Source organism: Stegodyphus dumicola, chromosome 1 (assembly GCF_044657685.1).
Source record: "Stegodyphus dumicola isolate Sdum_Otavi_A_Nest chromosome 1, ASM4465768v1".
Taxonomy (NCBI): domain Eukaryota; kingdom Metazoa; phylum Arthropoda; class Arachnida; order Araneae; family Eresidae; genus Stegodyphus; species Stegodyphus dumicola.
In genome coordinates, this window is record NC_140768.1 from 99,421,215 (window position 1) to 99,440,790 (window position 19,576).

Sequence of the window (19,576 nt, forward strand, 5' to 3'; positions counted from 1 at the left end):
ATCCTTATCTTCAGCGCAGATGTTTTTATTTGGCTTATAATTCCTTACCAAATGTAGTATTTCATCTCGATATGCTCCGTCTTTGATATGATTTAAAACAAGTTCCTGGTCATTATAATTCGCTTCCGATAGCGAAAAAAAGTAACAGAGGTTATTGATAACGAAAAAATTTCGATTGACAAATTAGTCGGTGTTCTTGACACAGCAATTATAGGACTTGAACAGCGGAATTTTGTAACTGAACAAGAAATTATGTCTGTTTAATAGAATTAAAGAGAAAGTATTATCACATGAAACGAAGCAAAACTTAAACAACTTACATTAAAAGAAATGTTTAATAAAGTAAACAAATAAATATTAAGCTTTTTCTTTTTGCAAATTTTGATACACTTTAGATCATAATTGTTCTTTATTTCATAAATTACAGTTTCATATTTTTAATTTTACAATTTCTGCATGCCATCTTACGAGATTTAAACTGATGATCTATAATCCGGAAAAATCGATAATCCGGAATCGCCTAAGTCCCGACGAGTCCGGATTAACGACTTTTGACTGTAGTAGTGATATTGCAGGACACTTTCATGGATTTTCCCATGTCAACCATGAATATGAAATAGTGTGTTCTGAAGAGCGCTCCTTTATACAAGTTGGCCGCTGTTCGAAAAAAACAAAAGTCTTCATAACGGTCATGTGGTATAAGGAAGCGAATACAAAACTTTACTGAATATAAGTACAGAGACTGGAGGAATATATAGAAAAGTTAAATTTCGTATTTTACATAAAATTAATTTGTTTTCATTTACAAACACCGTGAAAACATGAATCTTTTGGTCATGTGAAACATTTTTGGAACTGGAAGAAAATAACAACCAACAAGGACCAACAATTGGGAAAATAAAGGACGGGTAAAGATTTTTAAGGACATAATGTGTAGTTTATTCTATTACCGTACAGAGTTGTTAAAATTCGGATGAATATGACTAAATATTAAAAAATTATGCTGTATAATCTAATTTCATCAAATATTTCATTTGAAGGGAGAAAATATTTATGAACAACTAAATATAATTGCATTTGCGACAGTATACTTTTTCATAATGATTTATGGCTGAATTAAAATTAATTTAAAAACTGAATTTTTTGAGAAACAGTTCCATTGCACCAATTTGATTATAAACATTGCTTTATACTAAAAAAATCTTATTATTAATATTCATATCAACGGAATAAATAAATTGTAAAAAATATTACATCAAATTTAATTAAAAATTTAGCAACATTTTTAATTTATCATTTAGTCGTTTTACTGTATCGCCATGATAAGCAGGCAATCAATGAGTTTTAAAGATAGTTTAATACATATGTCAGAATCATATTAAATCCGACATGTACGTCGGATTTAGTTGAAATTTAATTACACCTTAAAATTATAAGCGTTATAATTTTTGAATTTTTAAATAGATCTTAGATGATGTAAAATGTGAGAGAAAAGGTATTAAGAAAAAGGTCTTAATTAGCTGTAATTCTCCTTCTAATTCTTCTTGTGTTAAACGAATATACATATTTAAATCAAATATGTTATTCATGTTCATTTTCTTTGTAAAACTGTCTTCGATTTTTGAACTGTTTGACACGCGAATATTTTTTAAAAAATCCACAGTGTAAGTAATAAAAATATTTAACATGTACAGTACAAATTAGTTTCAAGAGACGTATATCGAAAATAATATTACCTGAGATAATATTAACAAATGAGCATCATTTTTCTTATTTAAAGTTTTGATTTTGAAAAACTTAAAGGCATGTTTTTATGACATGCAATTTTGTTTATACTTCAAAAGCAACAATATAATTTGTAAGGTTCTAATTTGTAAGATCGCTTGAGTTCGTGAGACAGAAAATAAAATTTGAAAAGGGTTAAATACCCTTTATTATTCCATATTAATTTCACAGAACTCCTTCTTGAAGTTTTACAATAAAGCCTTCACTCGGGCTTGAACTCAAGAAACTGAGAAATTAAACTTAATCTTAACTAAAAAGATATAGCCGAAACTATCAAGATTCTAACAAAGTTGGTTCCTTAACGCTAATTAACGGCGAAGCTATGAAGGGCTTAAAGTCCGGCCGAGCGTAATAATAGCTTAAGAGAGAGTAGCCTAAAAAAGAGAACGTGCGCTAGTCAGAATCACTGGTTCTCTCTAACGAAATCAGTAGAACTTCAGAGTTAAAATATGCTTCTCCTCATTTGCGTTCAATCGGGATTCTAAAACTACGCTCTGGCCGGAAGTTGTAAGCTTGAAATTAAGAAGCGATAGGACAGTAACTTTAATTCAAAATTAACTGTTAGATAAATTAATATAATCCTTACATATTAATTATTTGAACATATCACAAAACAAAAACTGATTAATAATGAACATTACAAAGGCAGTTGTTTAAAATTTATATAGTTAAAAAAATTCTTCTCAATGTTTGGTACAGTGAAAAAATTTTTTATTCTATGCAGTACTTGTATACGAAACTTAAAAAAATTTTTACTTTCATGAATAATTTTTTTTTTATGAAAAATCTAATTTTTAGCTGTATTATAAAGCGGTTTAATTAATTTTCACACTTATATTTAATACCCTCATAATACTTATATTTATATACTAATAAAAATAATGTATAATAACAACCTCGTAATATTTATTTATATTTAATATCCTCAGTTTATGTCAGTTGTCAAATGAATGTTCTATTATATATAATATATATTTTTTCACCGTATATAAAATTTCGTATTCAAAATAAGGCAATCGTTTTCCAATGTCTCCTCATAATGTACGAGTATATTACATAATAAAACTAAGAACATAAATTAATTTTGATAGATATTTTTCGAAAGCCGAAATTTTAAAACTAATTATGTGCAACAAATGTAATGCCTCAAATAACTCAATTCCCCCCCCTTTCAAAATAAAACCGGCAACACTGGATATATTTCTAGTGTAGGAATAGGAATGCTTACGTGATAAATACTAAACAAATTAAAAATTGCAGAAATTTAGTACGCATAATAATTATATACACAAAAACATCACCATTAGAAAACTAAGAAGATTTAATGAATTGCATAAATATTAATCATTAAAATCATTACTTCTTTGTATGTATTTATACTAAAATAAACTATTTTCTTTTTAAATAAATTTATATGTAATGCAGTTTAAAATGTAGGCAAGTAATATAAAATTATTTTCAAAGGTACTAGAGAATAAATAATTTTTTATGGAAATCAATTTAAAAACGAATGCTAATTAATTTCAAGTATACATAGAATACGGGAAAAAAGAAAAAAGATTTACTGCCTTCTGAAAAATTCTTACAGAAAGAAAGCAGACTGTCGCCATTAGTTTCCCAGTATTCAGGAATGATTAACATTAGATGCCTTACTTTACATATGGAATTATTTTATATTCGATGAAAAATCTCATACTTTAAAATTCCATCAGATAAATAACAATAAATATATTAGGTAAATATTACTCACAGATATAAAATTTAGGAATGCTAACTCAGATGCACGTTACAATAGACGACAAACAACTGTTAGAAGCAATGGAAATCTTTAGAAGATACCACTCCCCGATCCCCAAGCAAATAATATATCTTTTGCCCCAAGTTCCCAAGGGCAAGGTTTTCAAGGGGCTATTCGAAGGTCACTCAGCCGTGACGTCACAAACTCGTTTCGTTACGGTGCTCAAACATTTGGCTCAAACATTATCTATCTCAGTTGCGGTGAACCAGTTCATTCGCTTGTTGAGATCTGAAACTGAAAATCTCGCCAGTGGCCAAGCCTCACCAATGATCAGTTGATTGAATTATTTCAATTGCAGCAAAGTAAACTAAAGTTCTCTGCCTGAGGAAGTAGGTATGCCTCTGTGGACGAGGGCCTTACATTGACCGAGCGGCTGAATACTGGTAGCTCGTCCCGGGTTCGAGGCCAGGGGAATGAACTGGCTAAGTGGTTGATTTTTATGATTCCCCCCCATATGTAACGTGAATACAAACCAGTTTTCTTTCGAAAGTTCTCCCCGAACGCATCTCTCCCCTTATGCAGATAACCCTCGTGTCCTTTCCCATATTATATTCAGATATCCTAACCTAATTTAGAGGGGGAATTTTTTTCGGGTTCATTTGGTTTGATTACGGCAAAGCGAGCGAGGATTTTCTGTCTAAAGAGATTGATTCCTTCGTGGAGCACGCCCTGGGAAAAGCAACGAAAACGCCCATGCAACCAGCCCGTTTCCCCGAGATTTGAAGCCAGGTCAAACTAACAGTGTTCAGTGACTTTGCCGCTTTGCCGCCGCTGAGCGGGGAATTACCTACGCCTGTTATTTATGTTACGTTCGAGGAAAACTATGAAAACTCGCACGTAGGCAGCGTTTCGTCGGGAATGGAAGCCGGATCGAATTACCCATTTTCAGCGATTTTACCACTCGGTCATTCTTAGGCTAGTGGCCAAAATCTTACGGACGAGACCACCAGTGAGTTATTAAAGGGCAGGAATGGACAGAAGGAATTTTAGGAATCCTACGAAGATTTTAGACTTATCAGTAAGCCTTTTTATAAATTTATCTGGATATACAGAAATCAAGACAGTATATTTAAGTATAATCAATAATAGTAAAGTATTTGAGAATCGCATTGCATAAAAAATAGTCAAGTATATAATATATTAAATAAGCATATTGGTATAGTGATCAAGTGCATGATTTTTTAAAAATAATCGAACATCCTCAATTTTTAAAAGAGAATTCCCATTTTGAAAATATTCCTAGCCTCAGCAGTAAACTGTATTAATTTCAGCAATTTTCTACGAAGCTTAATTAATTCGGGAATGAATAATTTAAGCTCTACGATGAAGTCAGGCAGTATACAAAATAGCATAATTATAACATCCAAAGAATAGTTGAGCAAAATCATTCGAATATGCTAGGTGTCGTGACCGATGATTGTGAGTTCTTTTCATCTGTTATTTGGCGTCAAACATCAAATAAACTTGTATTTTTTAAACGTTTTTATTGACAGTAGTACAACACAACAACTATACCTTCACATATATCACAAATCTAATAAGACTTTTGTTTTATTTTGAAACCATTCAGCGGGTTCCGCTGAATCCGTTTTGAAATACAGTACAATAAGCGTTCCGTGTAATCCTTTTAAACCGTTTTGCTGTTTTTCTTCGCCGTTGGCGTCCTCGCTCACATTATAGGGCTCCAATGCCTCACACTAGTAGACCTCATACATTACTTAATTCTTCAAGGAGTAAATCAAAAGACTTACAATAGTAAATAAGATTTAATTTTAACATATTTTTTTTTGGCTAATTTATGACACATCCGATGATGATAGGCTTTAAAAGAGAAGTCTCAGTAAAGGATTTTCTAAAGAAAAATCTTTCGTGTTTCATGGCGATGGAGAAGTAAAGTCCCTGACAACTGGTAGTTTGACCTAGGTTCGATTCTATTATAATTGGCTGGCTACATGATCGTTTTCGTGCTTTCCCCGTGTATAACGCGGATAGAAAAGCTTCCAAGAAGGCATCCCTCCTTAAGCAGATAACTTTCGCATGCTTTGCCATGATCAAATAAGGCAATCGTATTTCCTGTACACACGAAAAAAACCATGAAAATCGCTTGTAGCCAGTTCTTTCGCAAGAAAAACTCAAGTGCCCCTACTAGTAGGCAGGTTGTTATGATCGCTGAATACTGGTAGTCTGGCCCGCAGTGGGTTCGAACGCAGGCTAACAGGCTGGCTACATCGTTGGTTTGGAAGGAAAATTAATTTTCCTTCCTCGTATGTAACGTAAATACCAGCCAGTTTCTCTTAGGAAGTCCTTCACGAATGCATCTATACTCTTACAGGAGTTATCTTATCTTGTATTACAGGAGCCTTGATTGCATAAAACAGAAGAGCAATGATATCAGAATATTTCAAAAATACAGAACAGCTATGATACTAGAATGATTTCAAAAACATAATGCAATCCATTTTATTCCGCATTAATATGTGTAACTAAATTCCTGTTTTGAATTAAAAATAAAGGGAATTATTAATTTAAAAAAATGTTAAGTTAGTTGACAAAATATAAGTACTTTATCTCTTCTAAGAAGCAAGCTTTGAGTGAAAAATTTTTCGTTAAAGTTTAATTCATTTCACTTGTTAGAAAAGCTAACATAAGCCGGATTTTATATTTAATGCCTGCACATACGTATATGTAATGCTAACTGTTTTAAACATTTGATATGAACCATTATCCGCTCCTAAAATTTATTTTATAAAAGTATTGTTTAGTTTTAGAGTACAGATTTCCAATTAAAATTAAATTTACATAAAAGAGAAGCTTTCAATATTTTTTACATACTGATTAATATAACAGCAGCAGGTGTATAAAATTTATACGATCAAATGTGCTGCAGGACCCTGCTTCACAAAAGCAAAAATTAATTTTCCTTCATAATAATGGTAGGTCAATATTTAACATCAAAACGCAAACTTTTAAAATGTTTTTATTGGAAATAGTTAAAACAAAATTCCATATTCACTATCTATATATATTACATCTTCAAATTATTACATTACATCTTCAACATTAACATTATTACATTATGTCTTCAAATTATGAATCTATGTTTGAAATCAACTTACCGGCGAGATCGCGTAAAAAAGAAGAGAAGACTCAAGCTAATAATCAAATTAAGATTCCCAGATGTACGCCCACTTACTCTCGCCAACAGAGAAAAATTGATAAGACCTTGTCATTACGCATGTCACGTGACAGGGTTTCATTTTACGCTGCGTTTCTGAACTGTAGACGCATTGTTGTTGCTACAGCAGCATGTCTGCTCAAATTAGTAAAGCGTGTAACTTTCAAGGATACAAACGCAGTCACTGTTAAATGCATAAAATTAAAACTGTATGTATAACTTCAAACCTACTTCTTTCACGAAAATGTCTTTTAGAATTCCATGAAAAACTCCATAGAATTAAGGCTCTGATTTCTATAAACTAGGTCAGAAATTTTCTATAGAATTCTCTAACATTTTAGATTTAATTTCTCTAGAAGCATGCATAGCGATTTTATCAACAAATATGTATATACCTTCTATACAGATTTGTTCAAAAATTCTATAAAAATGCTTTCAGAGTTTATAAAAGTCTCATCTATAGAATATTCTATAATGTGCTATATATATATCAACTAATAGAATTATATATATTCAATCTGCATATATTAAATTAACTAATAGAATTTTGTTGAAAATATTAGATGCAGTTTATATCATTCTAAAGGATCCTAAATTAGCTTCCTTGCTTAAATTTTCTATAAAAGATCCTATAGAAGCTTTCGAGTATTTTTAAAGTATTATAAAATCAACAAAATTTTCTTTGGCGGTTAAAAAGAATGACTTTAATTTTCATTTGTGAATAGAATTTTTTAACCTTAACTTCTGAAATGATCCATGACATGGTGTGGGGTAGGAGATAAAATTTTTTCGGTATATATATGGACTTTTCTCTCTAAAAAAAGTTTTGATTTCAGAAGGTATTTAAATAAAATGCATATATTTTAAATAATATTTTAATTTAAGTTTAATTAACATTAAGAAAACATTCCTCATATATTAAAATCAGGAATTAAAACTTTATAATTAAAACAGCACGATTTTAATCATGTTAAAATCGTGCTGTTTTAATTCGTGCTGTTAGCGCGCAAATGTCAGAAGCACTCTTTCACTCAAGAAAGTTTGATACTTTCGTCGGTATATTGGCTTACAGCAAGACATATTTTTCCCTGTTCTACCTTAGAGATTCACGTTTAGAGCCTGACCTTTCTGAAATCCGCAATTAAATATACACTGGTGTGCAAAAATTAAGGACAAGACGGTTTTTTCAATATAACTTTGTACAAAAGCTTTCCAAATCAACACATTTAATACCGGAAGATAAGACCATTTAATACCGTAATGTAAGCAACACTTACTAAAAGAGAAATCAGAGGGATAAAAAGAAGCTTTATTGAAAAAGTAGCATGGAGAGCAATGCGACTGAAGGCCAAAACATCCCTGTGATGGGTGTCCAGCAAGAAACATCCGGTCTTTAATAGGGCAGGTTCCCCTGACTGCTAGGCAGGTTTCACAGCGTCTGCCCATGCTGACAATGAGGGTGTCAATGAGTTGTTGAGGCATTGCTGCCCATTCGTCTTGCAGCGCCAATCGAAGCTCCGGAATCGTTACTGGTGGTAAGGTACGAGTTGCCAAGCGTCTGCCTAGAAAATCCCATACATGCTCGATGGGATTGAGATCCGGAGATCGTGCCGGCCAATCCATACGTTCAATATCCTTGCTTTCTAAGAGCTGTTCGGCAGCTACTGTGCGATGACATGGTGCATTGTCGTCCATTAAAAGGAACAGCGGACCCATAGCGCCTCTAAAAAGACGAACATATGGAAGAAGAATCTCGTTACAATAACGGGTCCCGTTGACTGAACCTGCGTCGAAGATTCGAAGATGTGAAGGTCTGTACGACTACCAAGCATGATGCCTCCCCAAACGAGAACACCACCTCCATACCCATCCCTTTCAATGATGTTCGAGGGATGATTGCGGCTTCCCCGCTCTCTCCAGATGAGTATGCGATGAGAATGGCTACTCAGACTGAATCTGCTCTTATCTGTAAACAGTACTCGTCTCCATTCATTGTCTCTCCAATTCCGCTGTTCCCGGCACCACAGAGAACGCCTTCTCCGATGGGCAGGCGTTAGAGGTACACACCGTACAGGGCGTCGTGCAAACAGACCACCACCGTGCAGTCTTCTGGCCACAGTACAACGCGATATCGGTCGTCCAGTCGCCTGTGTCGTGTGTCTAGCGATTTCTCCCGCTGCCTGCCGCCTGTTTCTTCTGGCCTGTAAGGCAATATACCGGTCATCTGCGGGACCACTACTAAACCCCCGGAAAGCTGTTCCTGTAGTTTGAAATTGTCTCCAAAGTCGTGAAACGATGCTGTGAGCAATTCCGAACTCTGCAGCCACATCACACTGCGGCCTTCCTCCAACTTCCCAATGATTCGACCTCGGGTAAAAGCATCCAGATGCCGTCTAACAGATTGATTATTCGCCATTTCTCGCTGAGGCAGCAACTCGGTGTGATTTTAACTGCTATACGGCGTGCAATCTCTTTGCCAGAAATACTGATCTTACACCGACAACATGCTTTATACTACTCAGACACTCCCCCATTACGTCTACCTGCATATCTGCGCATGTGCTACCGTACATCACTTTACTTAATCTCCTGATTGGTCTTTCTGTCCGCTCTGCCTCTTCGTTCAGCTGATATGCTAATTTTTCGACTTCGTCCTTAATTTTTGCACACCAGTGTATGCTCTATGAGAAAAATTTGTCGGGGAAGAAGTTTGGAGCCCTTTGTCTCTTAAATGCAGACCGGAGGCTTGGAAGCTAGTCAGGTGGGTTCCTTCGTCGAATCCTGAGATGGGGAGGGGGTGATTATTTGCAACTTATATACAACGACCACTCAAAATGCACTGAAAATTACATTCCATATGAGGGAGACGTGAAATAGTCTTTTAGAGTTGCAAATTTGAAGAAGCACAAATTTCAAGAAAATTTGTGAGCGCACAGAACTATTGTGTTGTCACTAGTTATCGTGGTCACATGGATTTGAGTGAAGCAAATAAGCAGTATAAGGTCTAATAAGTATATCCTCCTCCAGAATCTCATACGTCAGAATGGCAGCGAAGTTTGCGGGGTTGTTCGTTATAAATCTGTTGAGGGAATTTTCATTTATCCTGGTGATGAATTCTTTACTAGATTCCATCTTCAAATCTGAATGCGGGCTTCTATTTCGAATGAAATAGAGAGCGTTTGTGATGATCCTTAGAGCCTTGCTTTGGAGAACCTTTTCGCTGGCGTTTGCCCAGACTGAAGAAGCATTCTTATGATTGAGAGGTAAAGTCTCCTCTTCACATTTAATGCGAGTTTATCGCTTTTGAGCAGCGGGAAAAACATGATCATCATGCTATAAGCCTTTCCATACACATTTCTGGAATGTTCTGATTAGGAGAATTTTTAGCATCTCAGGTTGGATGCTAATTTCCCCCTTGCTGCACCAGCACTCGATGATAGGATTTTTTTCCTGAATTTTGACCAATGTATGATTTGGATTCCTGGACTTCTGAGAGAATGTTTTAAGTAGAAGTAGTTTCCTATGATTGCATATGAAAAAAAAAAAAAAAATCACTGACGGTATCCAGTCAGTTTTTGAAAAGTCTGAAGATCAAATTCAGAAACGGATTACTTTCGTGCATTTGTTTCACTTACGCAGTCTATTGGATCACAAGAAATAAGAAAACAATATGTTGAGGTTCCCCAAATATCTGTTCTCTTATTTTCTTCAGGCGATTAAAATTTTGGGGAGAAAATGTTACTTAGGCAAGACTGTGTTAAATCTTAGGAAAGCTCACAAATCGGGCATGTTTCAATAGCTCTTTTCCAAGAAGACGAGTTGAGTTCCTCAACTTCAAGCATCCGAAATCGCAACTACGGCAGATCCTAAACAAATTTTAAGCCACGGGTAACAAGAAAGGAAAAATAACGCCAAAACAAGCAGGTGCACTCAACTAGTCCTTTCCAAATATCAGCGTAGACATCAGAAACTCTAAGACCTTTCTAATAAATTACCTTACGGTCATGGCCCATATCCATATTATTTTCTCAAAACGAACCTCTCTAATAGCGACAACTGCGTCTGTGGAGTCAAAGGAGATGCAGACCATTAACTATTCTTCTGCCCTCTTACAAGTGATCTGCACATCTGGAGAGCTACCAATCTAGATCTTAACTTCAAAAGACTGGTGATATCCCAATGTCACCTATATCCAAAGATAATGGAAATACGCCAAAAGATCAGTGCTCAAGGACTGGACCCATGCCAAGTTATGTTATGTACCTTAGAATATTTTATTGTTTTTTCTACAATCTGTTATTATTGTACGTATCTGTTTTGTGCATGTATATTTATTTTATTCAAACATTTAGATATTATAGCTGATTTTTTTTTGTATTGTAAATAACAATTTTGCTTGCAATAGGTAGGTGAAAAATAAATTTATTTATTAACTTTAGAATAATGTTAGTTTTACGGAAAATTTTGTGCACTTCGACATAAAATAATAATTATTTATTTGAGCATAAAAATAGTCTGAATTTTACCAGAAATCTATCATTTCAACATGCGAAAAGAAAATAAATAATAATAAAGGAATATCTCTGTTATTAGGTAAAGAGGATCTGTATAACAGATCTCTACAAATTCAAATTTTGCAAAATATAGTTTTTAGGCAAATGGCTAACACTCCTTTGTTTATAACGAACAGAACATTGCATACCGACTTAAAAATCGAAACCACCCAAAATTATTTCGAAACCCGCGCATGGTTTTTTATAGAACATTACGTTTTATATATTTAAATATCACGAGAACACTGTAATTTCAATTCAGAATCACGAATCACTACCCCAAGAAAAGATCGCATACTCAACTAGTATTCTTTTGTAACAATTAGCATAACGGTCAGGGTACCGTCGCAAATGCGGTGAAGAAGAGGAGAATTTGTTAATTACAAAGGCGAAAGCAAACGGGTGGTCATAAGGGGGGATACATTGTAAAAGAAAGATGTATTTAAGGCTCATTCGGTGCCAGTATATCAGGAATAAAAACTAGAATAGAATGACAGAGAGAGGTCAGCACACTTTAATGTGAGTCATCATCTGTCTGTGAAAAAATTAAACAACGTGGTACTGTGTTATTAACATGTAATATCAGTGGAAAAGTTAAAAAAACTCCAGTAGTCATCGGTGCAAGCAAAATTCCTCGTTGTCTAAATGGCTTTAAGTATTTGCTTGTGACTTATAGAAAAAAAAAAAAAATGCTTGGATCACAAGTAAAATTTTTAGTGATTTTCTTATGAAGTTGGATAAAGAACTTGAGCAAGAAAAAGTGGCTTTCTTGTTAGATAACTGCGCTGCCCATCCAACAGATCTAACAGCATAAACATAACAAGAACATAAAGAAGAACATAAACTAATTTTCCTTTTCCTAATACAACTTCCATTCTTCAGCCATTAGATCATGCTTTTATAAAAGCATTAAGAATCATTACACGAAGGAAGAGGTTCAAAATGTTATTGATGAAACAGATACGACCGATGCAGTTCGTTCTTCTAAGAAAATTGTTAAGTCGATTTCTCTCTTAGGTATCATGCATGTTATTTTAAATGCGTGGAATGAAGTAACTTCGCAAACGATTTCAAATTGTTTTAAAAAGGCCATCCAAAGCAAATTTCTGGAAACTCTCAAGATGTGCCGGAAGATAAGCGTGATAATGAAGAAATGCATGAGCAGACCATCCTCGAATATTTGGGAAACGATGAAAATACCCAGATTTGCCACGAAAAGAGAGATGCAGAGATCATCGAGGTTATTAGAGAAAACAAAGGAATTATTGAAAATGAAAGCGAGTGCGAACATGAAAATCTTGATCCAGTACCAACACGACAAGCATTACAAACTTTGAGAAGAAATCTGAAATTAAAGGCGGAGGTACAGAAAGATGCAAGCAATGTCGTGTCTAGCAGACCACCGTTGAAAAGCTACTAACAAGAAATATGTAACAGACGCTAGGGGATAAATTTTTAAATAATGTTTGATATATTTACATATTGTATTGATATGTACAACATGGTGAAATAATTACAGTTTTTCTGCTTTAAGAAGGCTTTTGCTATCCAAGGAAAAAATATCGAAGTTTTATTTTTAAAAAAAGTGTATGTAATTTACACATTTAACAGCATAATGAAAAAGAGTATTAATCTCAGCAGTAGGACCGTATGCACGGAGAGAGATGTTCGCTTATGTGCACATTGCGTCCATAAAAGTTTATTGAAATCTCATGTAAAATAAGTCTATTTTTAAAAATTTTATTTTTATATCCCCCTGAAAAGGTCCAACTTTTATTCCTAATCCTGCGTGCGGCCAAGCACCGCATATAAACTCAACCGCTTTATAAAGTCAAATGAGGTCGGAAATGACGTGGTCATATTAAGCGGTGCCCATTGTTAATTGCCACTTATAATTTATCTTTTAATAATTTTCTAGTCCAAAATTACATTCATTCAGAGAATTCAATTTTTCTATATTTTTCTGACTATAAAGCCGAATGCAGAGAAATCAAAAGTTTAAACGACCCCTACATTTTTTCGCAACTCTGAAGCACGCAATCCCCGCAATTTCTCGCATCACTTGTTTTCTATTCTTTATAACTTACGACTGCACCGCAAATGATCAGTAATTATTCTAAGTCGGCATTTTGCCGTCTGTCGCACAAAACAAAATTTAAATGTTTCTGAGACACATCTCACTGCTTATTATTAAACCTGACTCTCGGCTACTTGCAGCAGAATAAAAGGCCTATTTCCCAGAACGTCAAAATACTCTGTATTCTTATAAGAATCTGTATATAGGTATGTACATTCCTCACACTGTACAAAAATCAGGGTATCTAGAGCCACCAGATCCTACTCAAACATGTTCACTTAGCCCAAATTTTGCATTTCAAATTTGTTATTTATGCATTTTTAAATTTTATTTTATTTATTACCTCCTTCGTGGAGAACATTATAAGAGAAAATGGCTCATATATTCACCTTACACATGGGCAAAATTCCTATTCGACCTCTTGATAAATAAGAAAGGCTTTCAGAATGCCTAATTCCTTAATCGAAAGAATGTTTTCCATTTTTGAAAAGCAAGCAAAGATTTAAAAACAAAAATAACATTAAGAGATTTACTAATTTCTCCATTTCTGAAGTAAGATTTGTGTCCTTTAATGCGAAATTTTAAAATTGTCTTAAGTTAGCCGATGAATATTAAATTACACTGAAAATGAATCTCATAAGTTCTCTAAAATTTAAAATCAGAATTAAAAAACAAAAGACTGAGAAATTAATTCTATTACTAAGGTAGAAAATAACATGATTGTTTAAATTACAAAAAATCCAATCAATTAAAATCCGAGCTAGGGAGAATGTGCGTAAGAATCTGAAAAAAAATTGCTTGACAACAAAAGTTTTGTAACAGTTTTTAATTAAAGAAAATTTCTCAAAATGGTTAGAGCAAAATTTTTTAAAAAGTTTAAAAAGAAAGAAGTAAAACGTAAGATAACGTAAGAAAAAAAGCTTCAATTAATATCAATAAACGAACGAGTCGAACGAGTTTTCAAACAATTGCATTGATGAATAAGAGAAAATTATAAAGAACAAAAGTGCAGTAAAAAAAAAGAGTAGAAGTAAGCCATTTTTTATTTAATAAGGTGATAAACCTTATCAGGGAACAAAAGGAAACACTAAAAGGTTTGCGATAAATCTTTCTGTTACTAAGTTAAATTTTTTGCGCGTTATCATGTTGTCAAAGGAAAAAAAAGGCTTGATAGATTCAACTTCAAAAACGAATTGAATGCCTGAATCGATAGACTTCGTACTGAATAAAATATTGCACTGATTGACAACTGCTAAGAAAGTTTTCTGTCATGCTGGGCCAAGTATGAATATATATATATATATATATATATATAATTAAATATAATATAAGTATATATAATTAAATAAGCTGAAAGGCTGTCGTCGTTCGAAACAAGCTAGAATAAGCCAGCTGTTATAAATATCTAAGGGTTTGTGAATAATGTCGCATATTTTTCTGAGGAATAGTACCATTTTATAGCGAATATCATTTTCAAAATACTGTGTGTAATTGAGTACGTGCAGTTGTGAAGAAACAGTTAGATGGCTCGAGAAGAGATAAAATGTTAGCGAAGTTGTAACACCAAACGTGTCATCTCGCAATTGAGGCCAAATCTAGAGAAACAGCTGTAGAAATATGCTGTGAAAATCTCGGAAGTAGCAAAACTGCGAGGAATGATTGGCATATTTTTCTTAAAGGAACAGAAGCGTTGTACCTGCACAGTAGCATATTCTATCACTTTGATGTGCTTTTGTCCAAGAAATTCGACTTGAAACTTGCTCAATGAGAAGATGCATTATCACTGTGAAGCATGAGCTCTCAAATATTCGCTTCTGTCTGGGAGGCACTTGGTGATGTATTAGTATGCTGTCAGTTATCAGTTAGGTGTATTAGTTGTCTTCTGTTCTCCTAATTTGATGGTTTTGACTAGTCCTGTCCTTCTGAAAAAAACTGCATACATTGTCATCTTCAAAGATTCATAATTTACATTCTTGAATCAGAGCGTTGTCAAAAAACGTTTTTAGAATATCAAAAAACAGCACATACATTCGTCACCAGTTATGATTTTTGAAATAATGCAATGTCTACTATCATTAAGTAATTTCCTTGATTGAGTCTGACACGCTGCACATTTTTGTGTTCTGTTAATGAGAAACACAACGATAAACTAATTTTTCCATATATAGTTCTTTATTAATATTTTTATGTACAGCTTCGGATCCAACGTTAAATTCCTTGTGTATCATTTGGTAGGTACAGTAATTATCACTGCTTGGCATTTTTTTTATGGCCGACATATTTTCTGGCATTTCAGCTGATAAAGGACTTTCTGTATGTTTTTCGTCTAAGAGAGAATTTCGGCTTCTGCGAGATTTCTCTGTAAACCCCTTGAATACAGTTTGAATACAGTTGCGCGAAGTGGGGTTTCGCTTCCACCTACTAATTGGATGCGTTGAAGGAACTCTTTTTTATTGCCCCCCTTTAAAATCACAAAAAATCATATCTCGATACTGCTGTCGCGTAAGCAGTATCGAGATATGATTTTTTGTGTCACGTCCTCCATTTTTCTTCCTTTCAAAATTTATTCTACGATAGATAAATTGCAATTGTTGCCACAAATTATCGGCTTCGGGCATAAAAGAGTTCATATTCACACATCGAAAAAATAAATTTGTTTTAGAGCGTATTGCTTTTTCTCAGTTTTAAAAATTTCACAGTTACCGTCGTATCAAACATACATAATTTTTTTTATAAAAATGCAATTAGAACAAAATAAGAAAAAAAAACTGCTTTTTGCTTGAAATATTTACAGTACTTAAAATTTTACATTACCTCATTAAAAATATTTGTGAATGAGAAAAATTCTTTCACAATGAAATAGTATTTAAACCCTGCATCCCCTCTAAAAAGAATCACTATTAAAAATTGACTTGATAGCTTTTGGATTTAAAATCAAAACATCTGGTTAGTATGTACATTAATATGTAATTTACTTTAATAAATCAGCGCACCAACACTTGCTTTCGAAAGGAATAATTTAAGTAATACGATTGATACTTTGAATTCTCATTGCCTCGATTTCCTGCTAAATTTTGAAAAGGTACTTACTGTCCTTCACATATTTGTATTCATGCAGAAATTGGGCGAAATCGTTGATATCAAAAACTATACAATCGTCTTATTACACTCATGACCATAAATTACGGATAATGCAAAATCAGGCAAAGGAAGAGTTAGAAGCAAAAAAAATTTGACTTATTTGTAAAGTTTATTTATTAAACAAGAGGTAAAGAGCAAAAAAAGATGCTATATGTTTGATATTATTAAAAAAATTAGCGATTTTTTCTTCCTGGAGTAAATTACAAAAAACCCTATTTACAAAAAACCAATATTACATGCTTGGTGTGATCGTTAATACATTGTATGTCTTCCAGACGATGCAATGCAGTCCGTACAACGCCTAGGCATGCTGAGTATCAAATTATCGATCTGATCTTGGGGGATATTACACCACTCAAAAAGCAATGCTCTCCGAAGTTCCGGTAGACATGTAGGAGGAGGTTGACGGGCTGCAACTCGTCGGCCAAGCATGTCCCACACGTGCTGTACTGGATTCAAGTCCGGTGAGAATGCTGGCCAGTCCATACGGGTGATATCCTCCGATTGAAGGCATTCGTTTAAGATGTTTGCACGGTGAGGATGGGCGTTGTCATCCATAAACACAAATTGTGCACCCATGGCGCCCCGAAACAAACGTACGTCTTGTTCCAGAATGACGTCCCGATAGATTTGGCCTGTCATGGTTCCAATTTGAACATGCAAGTCAGTTCTGGAACCCAGAATAATTCCATCCCAAACGAGTACTCCTGCACCACCGTAACGGTGTCGTTCAATGATGTTTTCTTGGTGGTAACGGGTATCTGGAGCTCTCCATATGAAATTCCGGCGAGAATCAGATTGCAAGCTAAACCCGGACTCGTCGGAAAACATCACACAAGCCCACTGTTGCGGTTTCCACAATGCATGCTCTCTACTCCAGGCTAACCGCAGGCGACAGTGAGTTGCAGTAAGTGGAACGCATCTTACAGGTCTACGAGCATATAGACCAATCTGCCCTAAGCGTCTGTACACGGTCTGCCTTGAAATTGTCGACATGAATGTAGATAAGTCTGAGTTTCATAAGGTTTCGAATCAACAATTTTTATATAAATTGAGAATAATCTAAGTTACTGTGGGTTATGTTAAACTTGAATGCATTTAAAAAATAAATGAAGTGTTAAATAGATTAAAAATAAGGAGTCAAAGAACATCAAACTCTGAATCATTGTTTTTTTATTTCTTCAAATATCCAATGTTAAACTGAATGTAAAAAGAATTATTCTCCGGCAATTTCAATACAATTTATCTTTTAATACTTTAATTTACAAAATCTCTTTTTTTTTTTTTTTTTTTTTTTCTTTTTTTACTATTCGCCACTTGTCTGATTGGAAACCAGGTATTGTGAAAATGCGGTATAGTCCTCACATCTTCATGAAACTCTAGCTACAACTTTTCCGATGTTTTTTCCACTGTGCAGATGCTGAAAATACACAAACATACAAAAAGTTAAACATTCCTATCATAAAGAATAGCGTAAGTCAGCGTTTCAAACTATGGTCCGCGGACCACAAGGGGATTCTCGAATTTTGCGCTTGTGATCGTCCCATATTGAATGTTCTCATTGCTCATGAGAAATTAAAGTGATTTAAAAGGAAACTTGGTTTAGAGCTTGAATGTGCAAAACAAATAAATTTTTCATCGTTTCCAACCCTAGAATCTGTTTAGCACTGCACATTTTTCACTGTTCTATGTCTTAAAATTAGAAATTAAAGTTAACGACCGAAAACTGCAATAGTATATTACAGTACAAGTGAACAAATTGACAGTTTCACTCACGCGTGTGTCGGATTTGTGCAATACTTATGGGTCCCACAGTAAATATTATGGGGCCCTGGGAGTCGCGACTGAAAAACGTTTAAGAAACCCTGGTATATTGCATATAAAAATAAATTTACTATATACTGCATAAAATAATACCTAGCTTTACCAATATTAACTTTCCCAACTTTTACTTTTTCAAAAGATTTAAACTAAATTCTAGCTTTTTAGCTTCGGATAGAAATTCGGATACGATTTCCTCTTAATGAAGAAAAGTGAAAACTGAAAGTGTTGTTTAACGTATTTTTAATGCAATTATTACAAAGGAATATAGTTATTTATGATGCAGCATACTCTTTTAAGACAGATTTTGCAGCTGTTTTGATTTCTGAGGAAATATGAATAGTTGGGAGAAAGCGTGTCATTAGTCTAATGCAGGAGTCTCCAAACTTTCCAGCCTTAGGGCCATACTGATTACTCCAGTAAGTTCCGAGGGCCAAAACCATATTATCATTGTTGCCGGTGGTAAAAAAGTGAAATAGTCCACTGATGAAAAAAAAAGTCCGAAAAAGTACGCAACGTTTAAAAAAGGCTGCAAATCGGACTGAAGTCCGCAAAACGGCAACACTGCATATTACAGTCAAAAGTCGTTAATTCGGACACCCATAATCCGGAATGATCTATAATCCGAACCTCAAAGCTGAAAACTTTCTGCGCATGCGCCGCGTTGACACATGCGCATAGGCGTTTACGCGTGCGCGTAAGACCTTTACGCGCACGCGCATATGCGTGTGCGCAAGTGCAGAATACGTTTTCGCGTGCGCGTTTAACGTATAACGGACGATATAAACTAAAATTATACAATTATATATTTCAGTTAATGTTGATGCTTGCGTTATACCTTAATCTTCGAACTGGATGCAGCTTATTATTTTTTGCAGATTGTAAGAGCAATTTTATAAAAGTAAACTTGAACTTTCGATTATGCCAATTTCCGATTTGGAGCTCCCAAAGGATCTACAAAACGAAAGTATGTCTCGATGTCCGTCAAACAAAAAGTGAATAAAGACATGAAGAAGGTGACAGAGAGGTTAGTGAAAACGAAAAAATTTCGATTGACAAGTTAGTCGGTATTCTCGGCACAGCAATTAGGGGACTTGAACAGCGGAGCTTTTTAACTGAACAAGAAATTATGTCTGTTTATAGAATTAAAGAGAAAGTATTATCACATAAAACGAAACAACTTACATTGAAAGAAATGTTTAATAAAGTAAACAAATAAATATTAA

At 34.2% G+C, this 19,576-nt stretch overlaps 2 protein-coding genes across 3 annotated transcripts in view; both read right to left on the reverse strand.

The window, feature by feature from the left end:
• The window catches only part of LOC118195030 (prostaglandin reductase 3-like), a 68,801-nt gene extending 61,961 nt beyond the window's left edge, over positions 1 to 6,840 (reverse strand). The window contains exon 1 of the mRNA XM_035366262.2: positions 6,700 to 6,840. The gene's annotated coding sequence lies outside the window, so the exon portion shown is untranslated. The remainder of the gene's footprint in view (positions 1 to 6,699) is intronic.
• Positions 6,841 to 17,685: 10,845 nt separating this feature from the next.
• The window catches only part of LOC118195031 (prostaglandin reductase 3-like), a 58,040-nt gene continuing 56,149 nt past the window's right edge, over positions 17,686 to 19,576 (reverse strand). For both annotated transcript variants that reach the window (XM_035366264.2, XM_035366263.2), the window contains one exon: positions 17,686 to 17,949. In XM_035366264.2, the coding sequence (XP_035222155.1) occupies positions 17,899 to 17,949 (51 nt within the window). In that variant the 3' untranslated portion in view covers positions 17,686 to 17,898. The remainder of the gene's footprint in view (positions 17,950 to 19,576) is intronic.